This window comes from Caretta caretta, chromosome 11 (assembly GCF_965140235.1).
Source record: "Caretta caretta isolate rCarCar2 chromosome 11, rCarCar1.hap1, whole genome shotgun sequence".
In the NCBI taxonomy this organism is placed as follows: Eukaryota; Metazoa; Chordata; order Testudines; family Cheloniidae; genus Caretta; species Caretta caretta.
In genome coordinates, this window is record NC_134216.1 from 5,859,897 (window position 1) to 5,882,730 (window position 22,834).

Here is a 22,834-nt window from a genome sequence, read left to right on the forward strand (position 1 = left end):
CATTATAGCTAAGCACCTATAATGTTTGCACAGCCCTAGACTAAACACTAGCATAAGCTCAGGTGTTGGTACCATGTAAATCCAGTAGAGCAACAGGTGTCCACGTAACTCACTTTAATCTAGACTTGAGGATGGATTTTGAAAATGGCTTTATTTTTCTTCACAAACAACACAGTGTTTCAATGAGACATGTTTAAATCTCCAGGGCCCACAATCTAAAGCCCACTGACATCAACAGGAATCTTTCCAGACACGTTTTTCTAATTAAGTTATCAGCCTCGTTTCTTAACACTAGCGATTATCTTATTTTTAAAAAGCCTTAATGCATCCACAACGGCATCAGTTTGAAAAATAGCGAATAGTTGAGGATTTGATACAAAGTTTCAAAGGCACTGAAAATCCGACTGGTGCTTTGGAACAGAGGCATTATGTACAAAGTGGTCCCTGGTGGACCAATGGCTGTCGGTTATTACAGAGCACTATACCAGGAGCATCTGTACCAGATTAGAGCTGGGCATGAAATGGCTTTCCTATCCTGTGGAAATTTTTGAGATTTCTAAAAATTTCCCATTCTGCACTGGGATGAAACCAAGACTGTTTTTTGATCGTTTTGTTTTAATTTTTTTTTTTTTTTTGGTGGGAGGGTGGAACCCAGAAGAAAGAGAGCTAGATTACCCTGCCCCAGAATAGCCTAGTGGCTTAATTACTCAGCTCAGGTGTGTGAGACTCAGAACTGTGCTCTGACTGATTTGGAGTAAGGACTTGGACCCAGGTGAATTCAAGCAGCAGAATATTCTGGAGTGTTTCTGGTTTTGGACCAGAAACTCTATCCTGGACCCGAGAAAACTTCCTAACAAAAGTTTTTTGTCAAAATCAACCCTTTCCCACAAAAAGTTTGTTTTGACAAAGTGGCATTTTATGACAGAAAACAGTTTTGTCAAAAAATTCCCACCCAGCTCTGTACCAAATGTATAGTTGGCATTCGCTCATACAAAATGTGTCCTATTTCCTGAGTTGGTGGCTACAGAGTAATGGGAGTGAGTAACTAACTGAAAACTTTTTTAGTGCTGTTTTAAAAAATCTATCAGCTCTTTTTGATCCAAAGTTACAGCCACCCGCCGAGGCACCTCTGTATTGCAAACTGTGTTCTGTTTAGCACAGCATGCGGCTTACAGAGAGGGAAGTTTTGCAAATTAGCCCAAAAAGTTATGAGAATTTTGTAATGCACTGATTTAAGGCCAAACTGATTGAAGACAGTGGGAGTATTGTGTGGGTAGAGGATGAGCGATTGGGCCTTTAGAGCTCTGCCAGTCTCATGATACTGTTAAATGTTGCTCTTTCTTTACAAAGCAATCTTTGATTCCTACAAAGTCAAACACAAAAACCCCTCAGATCCCTGCTCTGCTCTCTGTTCTGGGTGCGTGAGTCAAAGCCTCTGAACTTGAAAAAAACAGTTAAAAAAACAACAACTGAAAACATAACTAGCACCAAAGTTACTTTTCTAAAATATTCTAAAAGGCTTATTGGTGATGGGTAGATGATGTAGTTATTGTACACTTGGATTGTTCAGCTGGCTGCATGAATATGGGGAAAATGGCATACAGAAATGAAGTAACCTACTAAGGAGGGCCATAGCCAAAGGCAGTAGTTGCAGTCATTTCAGATTTGGGGTCCTAAATAGTCACATACTGAGCCAGATTCCCAACTGATGTAAATCAGTATAACTCCATTGAAGCCAATTTACACCACTCCTTTATGACTAACAGTTACCTGATGGCCATCAGCCCCACAACTGGAGATGACTCTCAGGCTTGTTTGGCTTGGTCCATCCACCCCCATAACAAATAAAAACACAGCCTGGTGTACCTTGTGCAGCTGTTCAGGTATCCCATGGTTCCTTAGTAGCTTAGTAACAATCCCAAGCCTTGAAAAACGATTTGTTCCTTGCAACCTCAATGGACCTCCCACCACCACTTCATTTCTGCTGTATGTCCATCCAGAAGATGGCTGCTCAGATGAGAATTTACTACAGTTCCAGTCAGCCACTAGAAAGGCTTCAAACAAACCTTTATTGAATAAGTTCTTCTTTGCAGCCACAGCTAGTGGCTGATGTGGGGCCGGATTGATGCAAGGTAGAAATAAGGGGCTATACGGTTGACTCAGGAAGTTTACTTTAAGGAAAAGGCTTAATAGGGCCTGGCCCACTAGGCCTCCTGGAAGGTTTTTTTGGGGGGCGGGGTTCCCTGGTCTCATGTATGACACGGGATGTAGTTCAAGTTGTTCCTCTCACCTCACACAATGTAGGGAATGTCTACATTGTTTCCAGACTGGGTTCCTGGGCCTATCCAGGGCATAAGCTTATGTATTTTTTTAGGTCTATGAAGAATTTAACTTCAGAGCAGATACATGAATTCTGCACATTCAAGAAGAGGATGCCCCTTTCCTCCCCATCCAGCTCCTTTTCTGGCAATCCAGGCACAGAAGTGTACACCCGCTACTAAGGTTAATCAGTTTCCTCTGCCCAAAACAATCATACAAGTTTATTCCTATTTCAAAAGCGGTCGTGAAAGGATTAAAATGGTAAAGCGAATACAAAAATCAAGTACATGACACCATAACATTTGAATTGTGTAAGTGCTGGACTATTGGATTTTCGCATCGTGTGGGCTGATGTATGTGATATGGCTGTACAATGGTCTGTGGAATTTGGTCCCAAGCTTTTCGTAAGTTGGCAAGGTTTTGATTTTCTTTGGTTAAAAGCATACAGCAAAGATTCAACATTAGCCAACATTCAATCTTTAGGACTCTCCTACTGCAAAGTCCTGCTCCCGTAGGCACTGAGTGGCCTTGAGGACATAATTAAAGAGACAAAACTATCCCCTTCCTTCACCAAATCTACTTGATTCCTCAAGTATTTTTTCCTGGAGATCTGGTCTCCCTCTAGTGGTTGTATGGCCAACGCTGGTGTATTAAGCTGGGCTCTAGGAGCCAGTCTGGCTCCCAGTGTCATAAAATGAAGATCTTTGGAGAAGATGAAGCCACCAAGTTGTGAAAGCACAACTGTAGACGTCTCTCTCTATAATATTTTTTTAAACAGGAAAAACATAGAAAACTATTGATTTAAAACAGGGTAGTTGATCGAAGGCACATTTTATTATTTATTATTCCCCATCCCCTCCTTTTGGATAGTTAAGGGCATAAACCTAGCTGGTGATAAACAGGTGCAGAGGACAATTAATCCTATTTCCAGGACTACCTGTTGGCTTCTGTGAGACACAGGGCTTGCTGGAGTGAATAAACTCATCACAGTGAATTCTTATGTGATGAACAGGAGATTTCATTTTACATATCACGTCCATTTTATTTTTTTAAAGAGCCAATGCTCAATGGAATTTTTTGTATCCGAGGCTGCCTGAAAACCAGGATATATTTAAAAGCTGGGAGGGGCACAAAAGAGAGAAAGATCAATACGACAGAATGGGATTCAAATGGACAAACTGCTCCAAGGTAGCATTACAGGTACATTTCTAGCTGTTATTTATGTCCGCATTCTGACTCCATTCTCCCAAATGTCAGCAGGTTTTTGAAAGAATTCTCCAATGTGAAATAAATAAATAAACACCAGGGCCAGAGTTCTCATTCCAAATCTAGTAGTGGAGAGCATTTGTTTCAGAAGGTCTGCACTAGCCAATAACTATTGACCTACCTATGTATGCAGGAAAGGAGCCTAATAGCTATTTGGGATCATTTTCTTAAGTCTAGTGGTTATTACCTACTATATACTGTAAATTCTAACACTTTCCAATCCTCAAGTCACCATGCAGAGCTAGCTAAAAATAAAAATACTTCACTCTTAAGTGTTCCATATTTTTCCTATAGGGTTTGTGTGTGTCATGTCCTTGATTTAAAAACAAAGTGCGGGGTGGTGGGGAAGGAAGAGGGCCAGAAAGGGAAAAAATCACACCTGGCAAAGTGCACATTTAAGGGAGGGGGGAGAATTCTGGACTATAGACCAATTTTTGTTCCACTAACCCCAGCTTTTATCTGGTTTAACACTTGTTCTATTACCACTAAAAAATGCATTTTCAGGTAGTTCTGTATAATATCGATGTAGGAGGCATCATTAACGCTAAGAGGATGTCTTCCATTGGCATCTGCTATTTTGACCAAATGTCAAGGTTTGACATTTGATTTCATTATCTGGTATCAGTTGATCGTTCAGACTGAGATTTTGTTTCTTCTGACCTGATATTGAATTCAACTGTGACCAGCTGTGTGGCTAATAAAATCAACAGCCAGGTATTTGGTGTTCTGTTCTTCATGGGAAGCGGGGGGAAGTAGCATTTCAATTAGGATGCTTGCCTCTATCCTTGCAATATCCATATCTTAGTGCTTTCGTTGATGTAGTGTTTCTGACTGATTCCCTTGGGGAAAGAAGCACTCAGACAGTCTCAGTGTGGATTCCCTTTGCGCTCAGATGAAATATTCCTTTTTGCTCTCATCCACAGCCTCCTGGAGAGCCGGGTCATTTTTCAGAGCAGCATCTGCACTTTCGGCAAATTCAGTTCCCTTTGCTTCATTCGTGTGGTAGGTGCCCTTGTGCCTGTACATGTATCGGAGCATCACAATCAACAGGCAAATTAGGACAATAGCCACCGCTGCAATGACACCTAGCAGGGAAGAACCATTTGAATTGTTTAGTGAGCGATAACATATAGCCTACATTTTACCCTGGGACATAATGGAACCAGGGGTATTCAGTAGGGGGGAAGTATATGGATAATACATCATAATACACTCAGACACGGCAGGGATGGGGGGGGGGGGTCTATATAAATATCTTGATAAACAGAATTTCAGCAATCCAGGCCTGAGTAAGAGGACTGCAGAAATCTATGCAAAAATTCAGACTGCTTCCAAATGAATCGGTTGATATTCAATACTTAGAAACAAATTCATCCCAAATTGAGAAGAAACAAGACAATCCAAAGGGAAAAAATGTGTGAGCTGGTTAGCACCCCGGTGCTAATTCAACTTACTTCCAGGTGATTCTGATCGTGCACCATGCTGAATGCTCTCAACTCTCTGTGGCTTCAGGAGGAATTGAAGGCATGGAATGTTTCTAAGGTGGCACCTTCTAAGGTGGTTCCACGGGGTAGGAACAGACCCCTTGATGTCCTTACACTGTTCTGTATTTACCAGCTTCCACATCCCTGTGCTCTAATTAAACAAAGACAGTTTCTAGTGACTGGTGAAGAGATGCCGGAGATGAGGAATCCTGTGTAGATGCTTGCTCCCCCAGGACTAGCTAATAGCTTGCAATGCCTCTATCAGACCAGAAACTCTGCTTCCTAAAGGCACCCTGAACGTGCATGTGAAAAGGCCCTGCACAGAACCTGTACCATTGCAGTTCCTGCTGCAGGAGTATGAAGCCAAGCCATGGGGAACTCTGCATGCCTTGGCGCTTCAGAGCTCTTCCCTGTGCTGTCTCTTTCTGCAGCAAAGAGCCAGGAAGGAGATGCTGGGGAGGGAGGGGTAGCTCAGTGGTTTGAGCATTGGTCTGCTTAAACTCAGGGTTGTGAGTTCAATCCTGGAGGGGGCCATTTAGGGATCTGGTGCAAAAACTGGGGATTGGTCCTGCTTTGAGCAGGGGGTTAGACTAGATGACCTCCTGAGGTCCCTTCTAACCCTGATATTCTATGATTCTAAGCAGTACTGCCAACCCCAAGCATTCATAAGTCAGCTCTCTCCTGAAATAATGAGACTGGCTTCAAAGTCATGTTTTTTTTAACATAATATATTTGGACTTTTTATTTGCCTTTTGGGTGTTGAGCCTTTGGTCTGCACTCAGGTCACAGATTAAACTTTTCCCTGCAACCAGGATGGCTAGAAACTTATTTTGTTCTATAATGATGGCCAAGATTATCCTGTGTTCACATGACTCCAGGGGCTGGGGCTTTAAGGAATATGCTAAATATTACAAAAGTCATAACAAAACCATGAGAGTTGGCAGTACTAAGGCATAAGCATGCTTAGCCGGTCTATGAATGATGCAGACCCACTGGGCAAATCCCAAGCACAAAGGATGATGCCAACGTGACTCCGGGTCTGTCCCACGTTCTGGATCCAAGGCAAGGGGCAGGAATTGGCCTCTCCTGACTTCTGTGCTCATCACCCCATGCAAAGCCCATTTTTAACCGTATTTAGACTGTGTATGCAATGTATGAGCTGTATGAAATCTGTAACAACACACACGAGAAAAGTCTGTCCCACTAGACAAGCAATCAGGTCATGTCTACACAGAGACTTAATGTGTGGCAAGCCAGGGAGGAAATCTGCCACTCGCTAAGTGCCTGTCTTGGTCCTGCTACCATGGAGTAAAAGTTTCATAGTGCTCTTTGACGTACTGCAGCAGTATGTCAAACAGCAATATGTCAAAGCGCACTAGGGGACTTTTAGTGTGTAGTAGCTGCCACTTAGTACACGGCAAGCGAGTCTGCTGTAGATTTATACCCTGACTTGCCACACACTGAGTCTCCAAGTAGCCCTTAGATAAGGATATGAGCAGCATTGATTGTCTTAACTCAGAGGGGGGAAAAGACCCGGTCATACTTACAAATTTTATTTAAGCTAATGTTAAAATATTTTATAATACGTAGGTTGAGAAAAGTGTCTGTACATCTGGGTATAGTGCTTAGATTACCCACAGATACGACGTTTGTTTTAAAAGTCATATGATACATATGATAGTGCATAATACCAAAATAGCAAAAGGGTGGATGGACTTTACAAGGATATCTCTTTGTTGCAGAGTGAGCCTGAGCTCACTTGTAGGGACATGAGAATGGGGGTGAGTAATACGAGAATATTGGCATGAATGGTGAGGGGAGAATTTTGGCAACTCTTCCAGGATTAAGGCAGGAGACCATTTTATTTGTACCTAATTATGTTAACTAGTTCCTCCAGCTTTTATGATGACTGAAGTTACTGCTCTGAAAGAGAATTGCTCATGTAAAGAAGTGGCGGTTACAATAATAATGTGATTCCACAGAGGCTTTATCAATTTTTTTTAGGACTACATTGGTATCCCTTGACACAATGAGCTTTAATAGGCTTTAGATATGGCACAGTATTAATAAGCCTAAGACGAAGCACCATTCAATTTCCCTTCCACTGATTCACAGGAAGCTGAAATTAAAGTTACAGGAGCTAGAACCTGAGGGAAATACATCAGAACCTCACTAATTTGCACTAATGATTGGGATACCCCTGGTGCATTACTGAAATGAGCGAGTTAGCAGGGAAGTGAACAAACACAAAGAAAATCAAAAGACTAGGATAATACATTTCTCCATGTACAGTGCTTTGCTCATTTAATCCGACAACTGTAGTTAGTTTAAATGTATGAGGGCGTGAATAGAACTCGAGGAAATGTGTTGCTGTATGTTTGTAAAAATAATGGGCCACATCAGCAGCTGCTATAAATTGGAAGAGCACTAATCAATGAAGCTACCCTGATTTACACCAGCAATGAGCTGGCTCAATGAGGTAAGAGTTCACTAGCGTGCCCGAGTATTCGTTCTTTGAGCTGTGGGCGAGTGTCCTCATTTGTGGGTCACTAAGGTCTGTAACTCAACATAGAGTCAATTTCTGAGGTTCTGCCATGATCTGGAATCTAGACACAGATGGATGTGGAAGGTAATAGATTTCAGAGTAGCAGCTGTGTTAGTCTGTATCCGCAAAAAGCACCCGAGTACTTGTGGCACCTTAGAGACTTACAAATTTATTTGAGCAGAAGCTTTCGTGAGCTACAGCTCACTTCATCGGATATTCAGGGTGACTCCAGTCAGTGACTGGGGATCTCAATCCTTATGGCTTAAGGTTTCCCCCTCTTGAAACCCAAAGCAGCTCCTCCACCCCCCCGAAACCGCTCCTCTCTGAGCCTTCAGCACGCCTGGTCCTCATTAGGCCCCCTGCATTTTACTGCTCCCCAGTCACTTACTGCAGGAAGCGCCATCCGTGGGGTGCAGTACATCCCACGGCTACAACCAGTTGTCACATAGTCCCCGGGCAATGCTCTGGAACTGCTCCCTACGAAGCCAGATCTGCTTTGGGTTTCAAAAGGGGGAAACCTTAAGCCATAAGGATTGAGATCCCCAGTCACTGACTGGAGTCACCCTGAATATCCCATGAGGTGAGCTGTAGCTCACGAAAGCTTCTGCTGAAATAAATTTGCGAGTCTCTAAGGTGCCACAAGTCCTCCTTTTCTTTTTGAAGGTAATAAAGTCGTTCTCTTCGGAGACGAGAGGGAAATGGTTTCTAGTGGCCATACATATCCCTTCCAGATGCACCGTGAGGTATGTGAAAGACAGATACCAGTCAGGGGAAGGCTAAACATCACCCTTTTCACCTCCTTCTCCGCTTCCCAGGGCTGGATTTTGGGGTACAGGTGAGCTGTAATGGAGTGCAAGCAATGAATTACCAGCTCAGTGGCATCATCCCGCTCCAAGACTGGAAATTCTGCAGACATATTGTGCCAAAGCGAATACAAAGCCAGAAGGGACCTTTGTGATTATCTAGTCTGACCTCCTGTATAACGCAGGCCAGAGAACTGCCCCAAAATAATCCCTAGAGCAGATCTTTTAGAAAAAACATCTCCTCTTGATTTAAAAATTGTCAGTGATGGAGAACCCACCATGACCCTTGGTAAATTGTTCCAATGGTTAATTACCTTCACTGGTAAAAATATACATTTATTGCTAGTCTGAGTTTATCTAGCTATAGAAGAGCGAGGTGTTATCATTACCATTAACATCTGGACAGCCCCTGTGCATCGAAACCCTAACATCCAGGCAGATCCTGGAATATTTTATTCCCTCCGGGAAAGCATGGCCATATATTTAAAATTCCCCCTAATTCTGCACCTGAAATGTGACCTCTGTAATAAATGATGCACGGGCAATGGCAGGTGAAGTAACTGCAGGTGCAAATGTTGGATTTAAGTGTCCTGATTCTGTTCTCATGCCAGTCTCACACACAGTGTAACTCCATTCACCTCTTCCAGTCACTCCTGCTTCCCCCGGCATAAATGAGATCAGAATCAGGCCTCAGGCCATTAGATGTCTAAATTCTATCACTTTTCTCCTCAGTTGGCTACGGGTAAAAAATTAGAGGCTGGGTTGAAGCTTCTTGGAAGATTTAACCCTTCTAGTCGGTGACTCTATAGAACATAGTAACACACTGTCTCCTGAGAGGGAGCGAGAGAGAGAGAGTGCGCTAATTCAGCAATGTATTTAAGCACATGCTTAAGTTTACGCATGTGAATACTACAGAAAATTTAAAATTCAGCATTAAACATCCAAATTAAGTCTGTGCTGTTTTGCTGGATTGGGACTTTTCTGATTTCATTTTTGAATACTTCATAGTACCTGCACAGTGTTGTCTATAAAAAGCTGACCAAGCATGGGATTTTATAAGATGACGACAAGAGCCCTGTTTTCTTTTCTTCTAATGCAGAGGTTCTCAAACTTTAGCAACCCGAGAACCCCCATTTTGATTAAAAAAATTTCACAGACCCCCCCAAGCTCACCGCTCAGCCCCAGGCTCCACCCCCACTCCACCCGTTCCCCCAAAGCCCCACCTCTTCCCACCCCCATTGTACCCCTGCCCCTCCTCTTCCCTGCCTCTCTGCCCCCTTCCCTGAGTGCGCCTCATGCTTGCTCCTCACCCTCCCTCCCAGTGAATCCTTCATGCTGCTGAAAAGCTGTTCCCCGGCATGCAGGAGGCACTGGGAGAGAGGGGGAGGAGTTGAAGGAGGGAAGAGGAGGAGTTGATCAGCAGGGCCTGTGGACCCCCTGGAGACCCTCGCAGATCCCCAGAGGTCCACAGACCCCATTTTGAGAAATGCTGTACTAATGGAACTTTCAATACTTACCTCCAATGACTGCCACATCTACTGGAGCTGAAGAACCCCCGAGATCTCCAGCTATAAATAGAATAGAATATAGAAAAGTTAAATAGATGAAACGGCTTGGATGATGTATGACTACAGCTCCCCTATTGAAGGGTACGATAGTATTTTAACCTCTGTAACATGAAATGTAGCACTTCAGTGAGATCTCTGATTTAGCATTCGCAAAAAGAAAAGGAGGACTTGTGGCACCTTAGAGACTAACCAATTTATTTGAGCATAAGTTTTTGTGAGCTACAGCCCACTTCATCGGATGCATCTGATGAAGTGAGCTGTAGCTCACGAAAGCTTATGCTGAAATAAATTGGTTAGTCTCTAAGGTGCCACAAGTACTCCTTTTCTTTCTGCGAATACAGACTAACACGGCTGCTACTCTGAAAGCATTCATAAAATATCTAATTAGAACTGGGTGGATGGTAGTGATTTTGTATCAATATAATGCTTGGGAAAGAAACAGCCAGCACATAGTGCACATTCTCTTGGTCATCAGGGAAACCCACCTACTGTTTATTATGATCACTTACCTGTAACATCTTTTGATGGATGATGAAATTAAGAGTATCTGGGCAGTGTGATTATTCTTGGAAAGTCAGTATGGGGACAAAAAAGTGATGCCTATTTTGGACAGGATTCTCATTTGGTATAAATCAGTTTAGTTCCATTGACTTTAATTACCATTATATCTCCGCATCATCATCATGTTTATTATTTTTAAAATGTATATTAAATGTATATGGATTACATATTTTAAAATGTATATCTGAATGTGGCCCTTCGAAGCCAAATTACAGATTATAACTTCTAATCAGATAATCTTGCAATTTAAAATCATAAGAAGAAGCTGACCATGTCCTTTTGAGTATCTGAGATCAGGAATTCAGAGGAAAAAGTCAAACTGCTGAAAAAAAAGAGCATTTACTTAAAAAATCCAAACCAACAAAAAAACCAACAAAACAAAACAAAAAACCCCGGGAGGGGGAAAGGGGGGGACAACTAATGAGAAGCCGTAGCGTTTGGAGAAAATACAAAACAATGAAGTTTTCCCCTCTTTATCATCTAATATGATAGTTAATGCAACAGTAAATTGAGATAAACTGATATTTCCCTATTGGCTTCCCTGGTTGGACATAAGCCAAAGTTACCAGGTACGATTCTGTACTCAGTTCCACTATTTTTTACTCTGGTGTAACCCCACTGACTTCAACTGAATTATTCCTGATTTTTCACTTGGCTCAACCTGTGTTTATTCTCAGAAGGAAATTATTACCGTGCCCGCCTAATAATTAATTTTGGAGGTAAATTTCTAGCAAGCATTTGACTGGCAGCTTCTACTGTCAAGAAAGATAAGGCAGATGGTAATAGGTTTTAAGGCCAGCAAGGACCACTGTAATCAGTTAGGGCTTGTCTACATTACCCGCTGGATCTACAGGCAGAGATCGATCCAGCAGGGGTCAATATATCGCGTCTAGACTAGACGCGATAAATCGACCTCTGAGCGTTCTCTCATTGACTCCGGTACTCCACCAGGGCGAGAGGCACAGGCGGAGTCGACGGAGGAGCGTCAGCCATTGACTTACCCCAGTGAAGACACCGCGGTAAGTAGATCTAAGTATCTCGACTTCAGCTACATTATTCACAAAGCTGAAGTTGCGTAACTTCGATTGACCACCCCTCCTCCCCAAGTGTAGACCAGGCCTAAGTCTGCCCTCCTGCATAATACAGGCCATAGAACGTCCCTGAAAGAATTCTTGTTTTGAACTACAGCAGATCTTTTAGAGCAATGAACAAGGTGATTGGCTTTTGGAGGTTTCCCATGCTTTGTATAGTACAGCGGCTCCCTTCACCTGGATTGTTGTTGTATTGTTTATATAATTACGTCTGTTGGTTGACTAATAAGACAAATTGTATAGGATGGGGGATATCATTCCATCAGGGTACAACCTGAGTAGCTGGGAAGAGTCTGTTTATGCGAAGAAGGAAGACACCCAAAGCCCAGGTCCTCCCACAGAAGCACCAAGACTGTGATAGTTCCCAGAACATCCCAGACCTGTGAAAGGCAATGGTAACACATTGGCAGGCCCACTGCTTCCAGCCCCTGTCTGTAGCCTGCACCTGTCCCCTCTATATCAGAGCACAGTAAACTCACTGGAGCTGAGGCACATACCCACACAGCCTCAGATCCTCTCCTCCCATGGAGTTGCACTTGAGGGCGGGGGGGGGAAGGGGGGTTGGTCTCTAAAATATCTGCAGAAAGGTCTAGGAATAGGATTCTTCCAAACACACCATTACCCGATCCCATTCAAGCTGTGCACTGATGAAGGGTTTACCCCATTCCATGCAATCTGCACACTTTTATTACAACCAGGTCCACTCCAGCCCAACTGTGCTCCCAGACCCGCCTTTAATACATCCTGTCCCACCCATTGTAGGAGGGGTAAGCATGACCTGGCTCCACCCACCAGGGCTCAGTGAGGGGTTCCTCTCCCTCTGCATCTGTGGGAGGTCACTACATTTCCCCCCAAGCTCAAACTGTATTGCCTTTCTTTTTGCCAGATGCACATCAACAAAGAACACTCTTCCATTATATAGCAATATATTATAAGAACACTCTTCCATTTTATATAACGGTGCCTAAACGTGTGAATCCTGAAACGTTTCCCTAGGTTACTGCAATATCAAGCTACAAAGGGATGCTTCCAAATATTAATTCCAGATCAAATCCTCCTCGCTTTAATTATAAAGGTATATGAGTAACTCTCCATCATTCCTGGCATTCCCAAGGGCCCTTCTGATTCAGATAACAAGCAGATGCCCTATCTCCAGCCCTTGACATAGAAGTGCTTTTTGATAAGGTATTATTGTATCTCTGCTTTAAGATTTAATTTTGACACTGGACTTTTAAAGCTTTTGGAAAAATGTGGGCCAGATCCTCCACTGGTGGAAATTGGCATTGCTCTGCTGAAGTCAGTGGAACTACGCCAGTGAACATGGTTATGTGTCTATAACCGCCACAGCTTTCAGTGACTGCCAATAGGAGAGTCTCCGCTTTTGCGTTAACGTGCCCTCCTCCCACAGTGAGATGGGGTTGTTATCCTTTCATTGGGTAAACTGGAGCTCCAATTTACACAGCAGTAGAGAATTTGGATCAGAAATTTGGCCCACTTCCCTCCTCACTTTCACTGATGTAAATCAAAAGTAACTTCATTGTCATAAATAGGCCACTTCCTTGCTTGAGGATCTCAGCTGACAACTCGGCGAACGAGCATGTGAGGAAACTACCAGACCTGCTATATTAATAGGACTGAGGGCATTATAAAAAGCTACCATGACTGGTCGAAGTGTTGGGCATGTAAGAGGCTGATGAGCACAGTGGGTTTGCACTCATGAAATGAGATGACCTGCTCTGAGTCTGAAAGAGAGGTGACCGCCATAATCTGGAGCAGATGTAGAACTGTAAACCTCCTCCGCTATGCACAAGAAGTATACTCTGTTGTTTTTGGGCTGAATTCCCTACAGTGGCAAAGACTCCCATGCTCTTCCGGGAGTTTTTGCCTGGGTAAGGACCACAAGGTGTGACACTCTATGAATTCTTTATTCCATTCAGCTGCAAGTGCAGCTGCCTGTGTTTCCTGAGTCTTTCTGTTGTGTCCATTTGGTTATTTTCCTGTGTTTCACAGGGGACAAATTTTCAGGTATTGCCTATTAAATTGCCCCTGCAAAAATGCGTCCCACCGTTACGCTGGCTTGAGTGTCTTTTAGGCGCAATCTGGCCCGTTATGTGTTATATAGCACTGTAACTCAAATACTGCATCTGGGCATTGTATGGCAGCATTACTTATTAAAACATACAGAAATGAAGAGAGCTGGAAAAGTTCCTGTTCTTCATAAAATTTCCTACCCACCCCAGTGTATTAAACAAATCAAGACAACAATAAACAAACCAAACAGCCAAACTAAATGTTCAGCCAAAAGCCGGTATCTTTGTTGCATGATATGAAACTCATCAAATTCCAGCTCTGAGGGATCAAGTTCCAGAAGCAGGGGTTTGCAACAGATAATGCTTTGCTGCCAATCTCATCAAGCCATGTCCCAGAGATAGACAGAGGCTTTGTCCCAGCAGACCTCAAATATCATGATATCAAATATCTTCCCCACAGGGAAGAAAGGTAAGCAGCAGGATACGGACCCTGGACTTCAGGAAAGCAGACTTCGACTCCCTCAGGGAACGGATGGGTAGGATCCCCTGGGGGACTAACATGAAGGGGAAAGGAGTCCAGGAGAGCTGGCTGTATTTCAAGAAATCCCTGTTGAGGTTACAGGGACAAACTATCCCAATGAGTCGAAAGAATAGTAAATATGGCAGGCGACCAGCTTGGCTTAACGGTGAAATCCTAGCGGATCTTAAACATAAAAAAGAAGCTTACAAGAAGTGGAAGGTTGGACATATGACCAGGGAAGAGTATAAAAATATTGCCCAGGCATGTAGGAATGAAATCAGGAGGGCCAAATCGCACCTGGAGCTGCAGCTAGCAAGAGATGTCAAGAGTAACAAGAAGGGTTTATTCAGGTATATTGGCAACAAGAAGAAAGCCAAGGAAAGTGTGGGCCCCTTACTGAATGAGGGAGGCAACCTAGTGACAGAGGATGTGGAAAAAGCTAATGTACTCAATGCTTTTTTTGCCTCTGTCTTCACTAACAAGGTCAGCTCCCAGACTGCTGCGCTGGGCATCACAACATGGGGAGTAGATGGCCAGCCCTCTGTAGAGAAAGAGGTGGTTAGGGACTATTTAGAAAAGCTGGACATGCACAAGTCCATGGGGCCGGATGAGTTGCATTCGAGAGTGCTAAAGGAATTGGCGGCTTTGATTGCAGAGCCATTGGCCATTATCTTTGAAAACTCGTGGCGAACGGGGGAAGTCCCAGATGACTGGAAAAAGGCTAATGTAGTGCCAATCTTTAAAAAAGGGAAGAAGGAGGATCCTGGGAACTACAGGCCAGTCAGCCTCACCTCAGTCCCCAGAAAAATCATGGAGCAGGTCCTCAAAGAATCAATCCTGAAGCACTTACATAAGAGGAAAGTGGTCAGGAACAGTCAGCATGGATTCACCAAGGGAAGGTCATGCCTGACTAATCTAATCGCCTTCTATGATGAGATTACTGGTTCTGTGGATGAAGGGAAAGCAGTGGATGTATTGTTTCTTGACTTTAGCAAAGCTTTTGACACGGTCTCCCACAGTATTCTTGTCAGCAAGTTAAAGAAGTATGGGCTGGATGAATGCACTATAAGGTGGGTAGAAAGTTGGCTAGATTGTCAGGCTCAATGGGTAGTGATCAATGGCTCCATGTCTAGTTGGCAGCCGGTGTCAAGTGGAGTGCCCCAGGGGTCGGTCCTGGGGCCGGTTTTGTTCAATATCTTCATAAATGATCTGGAGGATGGTGTGGATCGCACTCTCAGCAAATTTGCGGATGATACTAAACTAGGAGGAGTGGTAGATATGCTGGAGGACAGGGATAGGATACAGAGGGACCTAGAGAAATTGGAAGATTGGGCCAAAAGAAATCTGATGAGGGTCAATAAGGATAAGTGCAGGGTCCTGCACTTAGGACGGAAGAACCCAATGCACTGCTACAGACTAGGGACCGAATGGCTAGGCAGCAGTTCTGAGGAAAAGGACCTAGGGGTGACAGTGGATGAGAAGCTGGATATGAGTCAGCAGTGTGCCCTGGTTGCCAAGAAGGCCAATGGCATTTTGGGATGTATAAGTAGGGGCATAGCGAGCAGATCGAGGGACGTGATCGTTCCCCTCTATTCGACATTCGTGAGGCCTCATCTGGAGTACTGTGTCCAGTTTTGGGCCCCACACTACAAGAAGGATGTGGATAAATTGGAGAGAGTCCAGCGGAGGGCAACAAAAATAATTAGGGGACTGGAACACATGACTTATGAGGAGAGGCTGAGGGAACTGGGATTGTTTAGTCTGCAGAAGAGAAGAATGAGGGGGGATTTGATAACTGTTTTCAACTACCTTGAGAGGTGGTTCCAGAGAGGATGGTTCTAGACTATTCTCAGTGGTAGAAGAGGACAGGACAAGGAGTAATGGTCTCAAGTTGCAGTGGGGGAGGTTTAGGTTGGATATTAGGAAAAACTTTTTCACTAGGAGGGTGGTGAAACACTGGAATGGGTTACCTAGGGAGGTGGTAGAATCTCCTTCCTTAGAAGTTTTTAAGGTCAGGCTTGACAAAGCCCTGGCTGGGATGATTTAATTGGGGATTGGTCCTGCTTTGAGCAGGGGGTTGGACTAGATGACCTCCTGAGGTCCCTTCCAACCCTGATATTCTATGATTCTATGATGGAACTTAGGGGAAGGGAGTGACCTTTTGAAATATCTGGAGTAAGATAGTGGGAGATGGATCCCAGCTATTGTACATGGAGGAAGATTATACCAGTCCATAAGTATAATTCAGTGATTATATTTTAATCCATGCATTGATTAGGGGGCCCAAAAATCTACAGGGAATGTTGCAAGTCCACATAACGCCCCTGAGGGCTAGATATTGCAATTGGATCTTTTGTTTAGCAGTGTCAAATTGCTGAATACTTTCTAATATATCAAAGTTTGCTCTTCCAATAAGGAAACAGAAACAAACCCATGTGACTTGTGTCCAATCACAGCTCACGGAGCGAATTCCAAATATCAAATAAATGATTGCGTCAAAAAGCATTCAAGGAATCCATAGGCTGAAACATGTCTGCACAAAGCATCAAACAAATGGGACTGATTCATAGATATTGTGATCTGTTTAAGTGGAGAAGAGAGAGGGCCAAACTGAATGGATTAGTGGCTTGAAGTGAATAATTCAACCAGCTCTGAATGTAAATGAAAGCAGGATTTTTCCCATTCTTAATACATGGATCCCTGTCTCCCATTTAAGCCTTTTATAGATTCATAGCTTGGAAGGCCAGAGCATTTAATCTGACCTCCAGCATAATACAAGATATCAAATGGAACCTACTAATACCTGCCTCAAGCCCAATAACTTAAAAGACTATATCTTTTTAATATGACCTCCCATCTTGTTCTAAAGACTTTGGCTGGGATTTTCAAAAGTGCTCAGTATTCGCCTAACTTTGCGACCAGAGAAGTCAATGATAAAATCCCTCATTGGCTTCAATGAGAACATGTTAGTGAGGCCAACATTGAGTGCTGCAGAAAATTCCTCCATCAAGTGAGGAAGAATCTATCCCTGGTCCAATGGGTAATGACTCTCGGTTATTATAATCTTTCCTCTCCCGTGAACTCTTCTTCTCTTGTACTTTCCTGCATTCAACAATCGCTTGAGCTCCAAAAGTAAGCTTGAGTTAGCAGGTCTCTATCATCACCAATGCAAAATCCATCCTACCAGTCATTTAAGACCCAAGAAGTAACATAGTCTTAACGTATACAACAATCTGTTTTTTATGCAATTACTGTACACCCTTCTTGCCCTTCATGTTTGTGTCTTGCCAATACATCACATTCATGAGAAAATCATTAATCTATTAACCTTAGTTTACTGATGTAATTTGCAAGCTACAGTTAAATCTGGTTTACTGAGGTTTTATGTGTAAGAATGAACAGAGCAAACTTCTTCAAACTTCCTTTAAAAATCTCTCCAAACAGTCTCTGGACTTGTTTTGTGAAATATCGTTTACATTAGATACATGCCTTTCTAGAGTTAAAAATCTTTATCCATCATGTGTTTAAATACTTTCTACTAAGCATGTGCTGCCCCACTGGAGCTGGCATCTCCTTTCATGAAGGGTCATCAGTCTAAACTCATCAATCTGACACTCTTCGTTGAAAAACCCATCAGCATCTCCCATTAGACAGTGAAACTCATCAGTGCTGCTCTTTGAAAATTAAGGAACAGTTTCTCATCTGTCAATCTGGACAGGAGACAGAATAATTTGGCTTCCATTTATATGCTAAATTATTACAAAGATAATAGCGGGGTGGGGAAAAAAAACAAAAACTGCCTGATCGTTTAGGTGGCGAAATGGGTTGCATTTAGAATTCACGATAAAAATGTAGATAAGCATGTGATTTGTTCTAAAAATAAAACATGTAGAGCCCAGTCTTGTTCCCTGCCAACTCAGTGGGTGTTTTGTCATTGACTCTGAAGGGAACAGGATCAGACCTTTTAAAATGTTTGGGGATGTAAATGCTTAATCGGAACAATACCAAAATGAAACAGGAAGGAGCTGGCTATGTGAGGATGTTTTCTCAGCTAACATAGTACAATGAAGCAACGGGGTGTTTGCAGAATTAGTATAATTATGTTAATTGAGTCCATACAATCTCAGCAGTTCACCTTTTGAATCTGAATTGCAGTGGAAATGTCTGAATTTATTTCCTACCCCCCAAAACAAGGTCTTTTAGACAAAATATCCTCAAATTGTATAGATTAAAAGAGAGCTTGCAACAATTAAAGGCAGCCAAGACTGCCTAGGTGTCAAAAAACTCATTATCCATCTGGGATCATCTATTGATTGTGAAGGTGAGGCAAACTTGGTTCTTTGTCCCCAAAATGTAGACGCTGAGAATCATTTTTAAGTACTTGTGCTATTTAGTGGAGGCTGGCTAGACACCAAGAGTGCTAATTCTGGTCACAGTGAGGAAAAGAGCAGCCATTGAGAACAGCAAAATAATACCACTTTCTTAATAATTTTATGGAAAGGAACAGTATGAAGGCCAGATTCAGCATGATCCTTAAGCATGGTCATAACTCAAAGCATGTGAGTATCCCCATTGACCTCAGTGGGGCTACCAATGTTTTTCAAGTGAAGCACATGTCTGGGTATTTGATTAGTTGGGACCTAAGGGCGTCGTCCGGCGCCTGTTGAAGTCAGTGGAAAAGGATCAGGCAGAAAATTGGTAACACTGAGAATTTAGGCTCCATAAATGTCATTAGTACAGCTGGGTGACAATTTTGACATTTTTTAATGAAGAAAGGGGATAAATTGTTCACAACACTTTTTCCCATTTATCAACCCATTCTACTCATTAGGTACCTGTGCTCAGGGGACATTCCTGAGCATTGTCTTAGGACGTTGGTGAAAATGAACACACAAAGAGCCAATCTCTGCTACCATGTTACTAGGAACTTGATTAGAATAAGACAAGTAGTTATATCCCTAAAGCCATTGTGTCTAGCTGTGTCACTGTAGGATTTCTGCTAGAACCAACCCCAGCTGCCCTCCTGCTTCGGTTATAAAGAAACTGCAGAGTTATCTTCATCGTCATCTGAATGTCAGAAACAATAACATTAGGAAAAGAGGCTGCTTGTACATAGAACTGGAAGCTTCGTCTCTCCGCATTGCCTGATATTTGCAGTGTGCTTACCACATCCTTCCAGGTACTGAGAGCCTTCCCATTGCTGTGGCATCTGCTATGTTATTTCCATACAGTGTTATGCTTAAGTTTTCTCAGAATATTATCCTAAACTCTGCTGGACACCTGTGCAAAATGAGGTGGGGCTGTGGGGACAATGAATTGCCAGTGAAATTGGCTTTTGTCCAGCTGTTATAACATATCGTGTGCTTTTTACTCCCTAGACTGGTGCTGTGAATGCTGTTCACAGAAGTGCTACAGTGGCCTGACACTTGGGAGTGGTGGTGAGCACCTGTTGAGGATTGCTGGGTACTCTCAACCACATTGGCTTCAATGGGAGTTAAAGATGCCTTGAAACTCACAGGTTTGGGTATGTTTAATGCACCCAGTCCTGAATTCTGACCTAAAAGTCTATCCAATGCCCAGTGAAGGACTTTCATTGACTTCAGTGGACTTTAGATCAGGCCTTAAATTCTGAATACTCAGGTAGATCTCCCATTCTGTAACGGAAGGGCTCAACATATGGTGTGTGTGTGTGTGTATACTTCGTGGCCTATATGACTATAGCTTATAGATAAAACAGGGGTTCTGTGGGGGAAAATAGTATGTGATCATGTAATTAAAGACTCTTTCATAATGCATACACAGTGGGAGCAGAATTGAGGTTGCCCAGGCAACCTTAATTCTGGTATTTCCTAACTTTTGAGTACGTGTCTTTGCAACTTTAACATTCTTTTAACAAAGGGTTTGATTTTTGTTTGGTTTAGTGTTTGATTTTGGTTTTATGTAATATATCCTTGTTGGACTAGTATAAAGAACAACGAGGAATCCTTGCAGCTCCTTAGAGACTAACAAATTTATTTGGGCATAAGCTTTTGTGGGCTAAAACCCACTTCATCAGATGCATGGAGTGAAAAATACAGGAAGTGGAATATATATCATAGCACATGAAAAGATGGGAATTGCCTTACCAAGTCGGGGTAAACATTAGCAGTGCTGACCTTAAACTCCTGCATCAGTAGCATATATTGGAAGATTTTCAGTGATGGCCTTGAACTGTTGTGAGCACCGTTTTACATGCACAAAAATTTTCCCACCCTCAACAACGAGCTAAGGAGCCAATTCAATTAAGGTGGAAGTGGCCCATTCTCAACAGTTGACAAGAAGGGGTGAATACTAAGGGAGGAAAAATTACCTTTGTAGTGCTAACGAGGCCAATGCAATTGGTATTCACCCCTTCTTGTCAACTGTTGAGAAAAGGCCACTTCCACCTTAACTGAATTGGCTTGTTAGCACTGACCCCCCCACACCTTGGTAAGGCAACTCCCATCTTTTCATGTACTATGATATATATTCTGTTTACTCAAAAAGAAAAGGAGTACTTGTGGCACCTTAGAGACTAACCAATTTATTTGAGCATGAGCTTTCGATGAAGTGAGCTGTAGCTCACGAAAGCTCATGCTCAAATAAATTGGTTAGTCTCTAAGGTGCCACAAGTACTCCTTTTCTTTTTGCGAATACAGACTAACACGGCTGTTCCTCTGAAACCTGTCATTCTGTTTACTGTAATTTTCACTCCATGCATCTGACAAAGTGGGTTTTAGCTCATGAAAGCTTATGCCCAAATGAATTTGTTAGTCTCTAATGTGCCACAAGTCCTTCTTTTCTTTTTGCGGATACAGACGAACATGGCTGCTACTCTGAAACCTGTAATTGTGAAGATGACCTCAAAAGAAGACTTGGTCTAGCCTCTACTACATTCGGAAAACGTTGCAAGATCTGGAAGGCTAAAGACATTTCAATAAAAACAAAAACCCCATGTATATGAGACAATTGTCATGCAGATACTGCTGTCTGGGTCAGAATGCTAGAGTCTGAAGAAAGCCGATGACTGACAGATTTTGACTGCAGAAATGAACTGGCTGAGAGGAATGCTAAGTTTCAAGGCTGCAAAAAATAAAAAAATGAAGAGATAATTAAAGAGCTAGGGCAAGATATAATGCTGTTACACGAGATTCAAGAAAGAGGGACACACGTCAAGAGTGGACCCCTAAGGGGATACCATAAATAACGATACGTGCCAGAGTGCCAGGAACTAGAAATAGAGGAAGACTGAAGATGTATTGGGTAAACATGGTGAAAAATAACATAGAACAAAAATGCTTAAAGATCAATGAAAACATGAAGCTAGTGCAAGATAGAAAGCGGTGGAAAGACTTCATTTGTTACTGTTGCTGTTGAGCTGATGGATGGGGATCAAAGAGAAGAGAAGAAGATCTCCTTTTGTTCTTCTGGTTCATTTAAAATGCATCCACTTTCAAATGGTCAGGACAAGAAAGATTTTAAATAATTCCAGAAAATGAATTTAGAAGCATCTTTAAAAGTAACATTGACAATCAAGGAAATAAAATAGGAAGGCTACTTTCACAAAGGGTGAGGAATAAAAATACAGAACTTGTCCCTGTGCTCAACTTACAGGTGAACCCTGGAAAAAAAAATAGAACCTAATTTAACATCTATACCCATGTATTCCTTTAGACATGTATGAGAAACTTTCCATTAGACTTCAATGGACATTGGATCAGGCTGCTATTGTGTGTATATAAAAGCACAGTAGCAGCTTTGCTAAAATATGCACTTTGGTTCACCCCCATAGTTTGTAGCAGAGCTGACCCATAGGTGATAATTCTTGGAAACAGGAATTCTCCCCCCTCCATGTTTGTTTTAAATGAAATTGCATTCAACTACTCCCATGTCCTGCTCCAATTCTCGCCTCAGGCTATGTCTACTAAAAGCATCACAAGTTGAAATATCCGGATGTCTAGCATATGCTCATTAGGGACATGAAATCCTGTCCTGGGGTGCTGAAAAGCATAATATTATTAATGAAGATATCTGTAGTGGAAACAGAAGATTCTGAATTTTTCAGTGTTGAACATATGAAAAGGAAAACAAGACATTCCAAGACGCACTGGAAACTTACAAGGCAAACAACAGCTTGGAGCAACAACATTCTCATTCTCCAAGGCTTTCGTAAAGAATGCGCAGATTTCATTTGAATATCTGCTGCATTTGAAAATTGCTTTTATAATATGAAGGGCATTAAAAAGAGAAAAAAAGAAACCTTTTATTTGACCTTTATTAGCAAAACTTCTTTAACATCTATCATTTATTTGAATCGTCATATTCAGATTGTGTGATAATTACTATAAAAGAAAGGCCAACTCTAATATTTTTCTTGAACAACTGGCTGGTACTAGCGGTTGAAAACATTAGCTGTGCTGACCTTAAAATCCTGCATCAATAGCATATATTGGAAGATTTCTAGTGATGGCCTTGAATTGTTGTGAGCACTGTTTTACACCTACAAATAATTTCCCACCCTCAACAATTTGCAAGTTTGAATGGTAGTACTTAGCTAATTACCACTTACTTCAAACACCCTTTGAAGTCAGCGGGAGCTTCTCCACTGACTTCAATGTTCATTCATTTT

General features: G+C 42.4%; 1 protein-coding gene and 1 long non-coding RNA gene across 2 annotated transcripts in view; one reads left to right on the forward strand and one right to left on the reverse strand.

Moving 5' to 3' along the window:
* LOC125645038 (uncharacterized) overlaps positions 1-22,402 on the forward strand; it is a 35,131-nt gene extending 12,729 nt beyond the window's left edge. The window contains exons 2-4 of the long non-coding RNA XR_007359176.2: positions 11,498-11,565; positions 19,566-19,711; positions 21,024-22,402. This is a non-coding gene — a long non-coding RNA (uncharacterized LOC125645038). The remainder of the gene's footprint in view (positions 1-11,497; positions 11,566-19,565; positions 19,712-21,023) is intronic.
* Positions 133-22,834, reverse strand: part of GYPC (glycophorin C (Gerbich blood group)) — a 41,021-nt gene continuing 18,319 nt past the window's right edge. Inside the window, exons 2-3 of the mRNA XM_048869954.2 lie at positions 9,935-9,985; positions 133-4,670 (exon numbers count right to left, since the gene is read on the reverse strand). Of these exons, the coding sequence (XP_048725911.1) occupies positions 4,474-4,670; positions 9,935-9,985 (248 nt within the window). The 3' untranslated portion in view covers positions 133-4,473. The remainder of the gene's footprint in view (positions 4,671-9,934; positions 9,986-22,834) is intronic.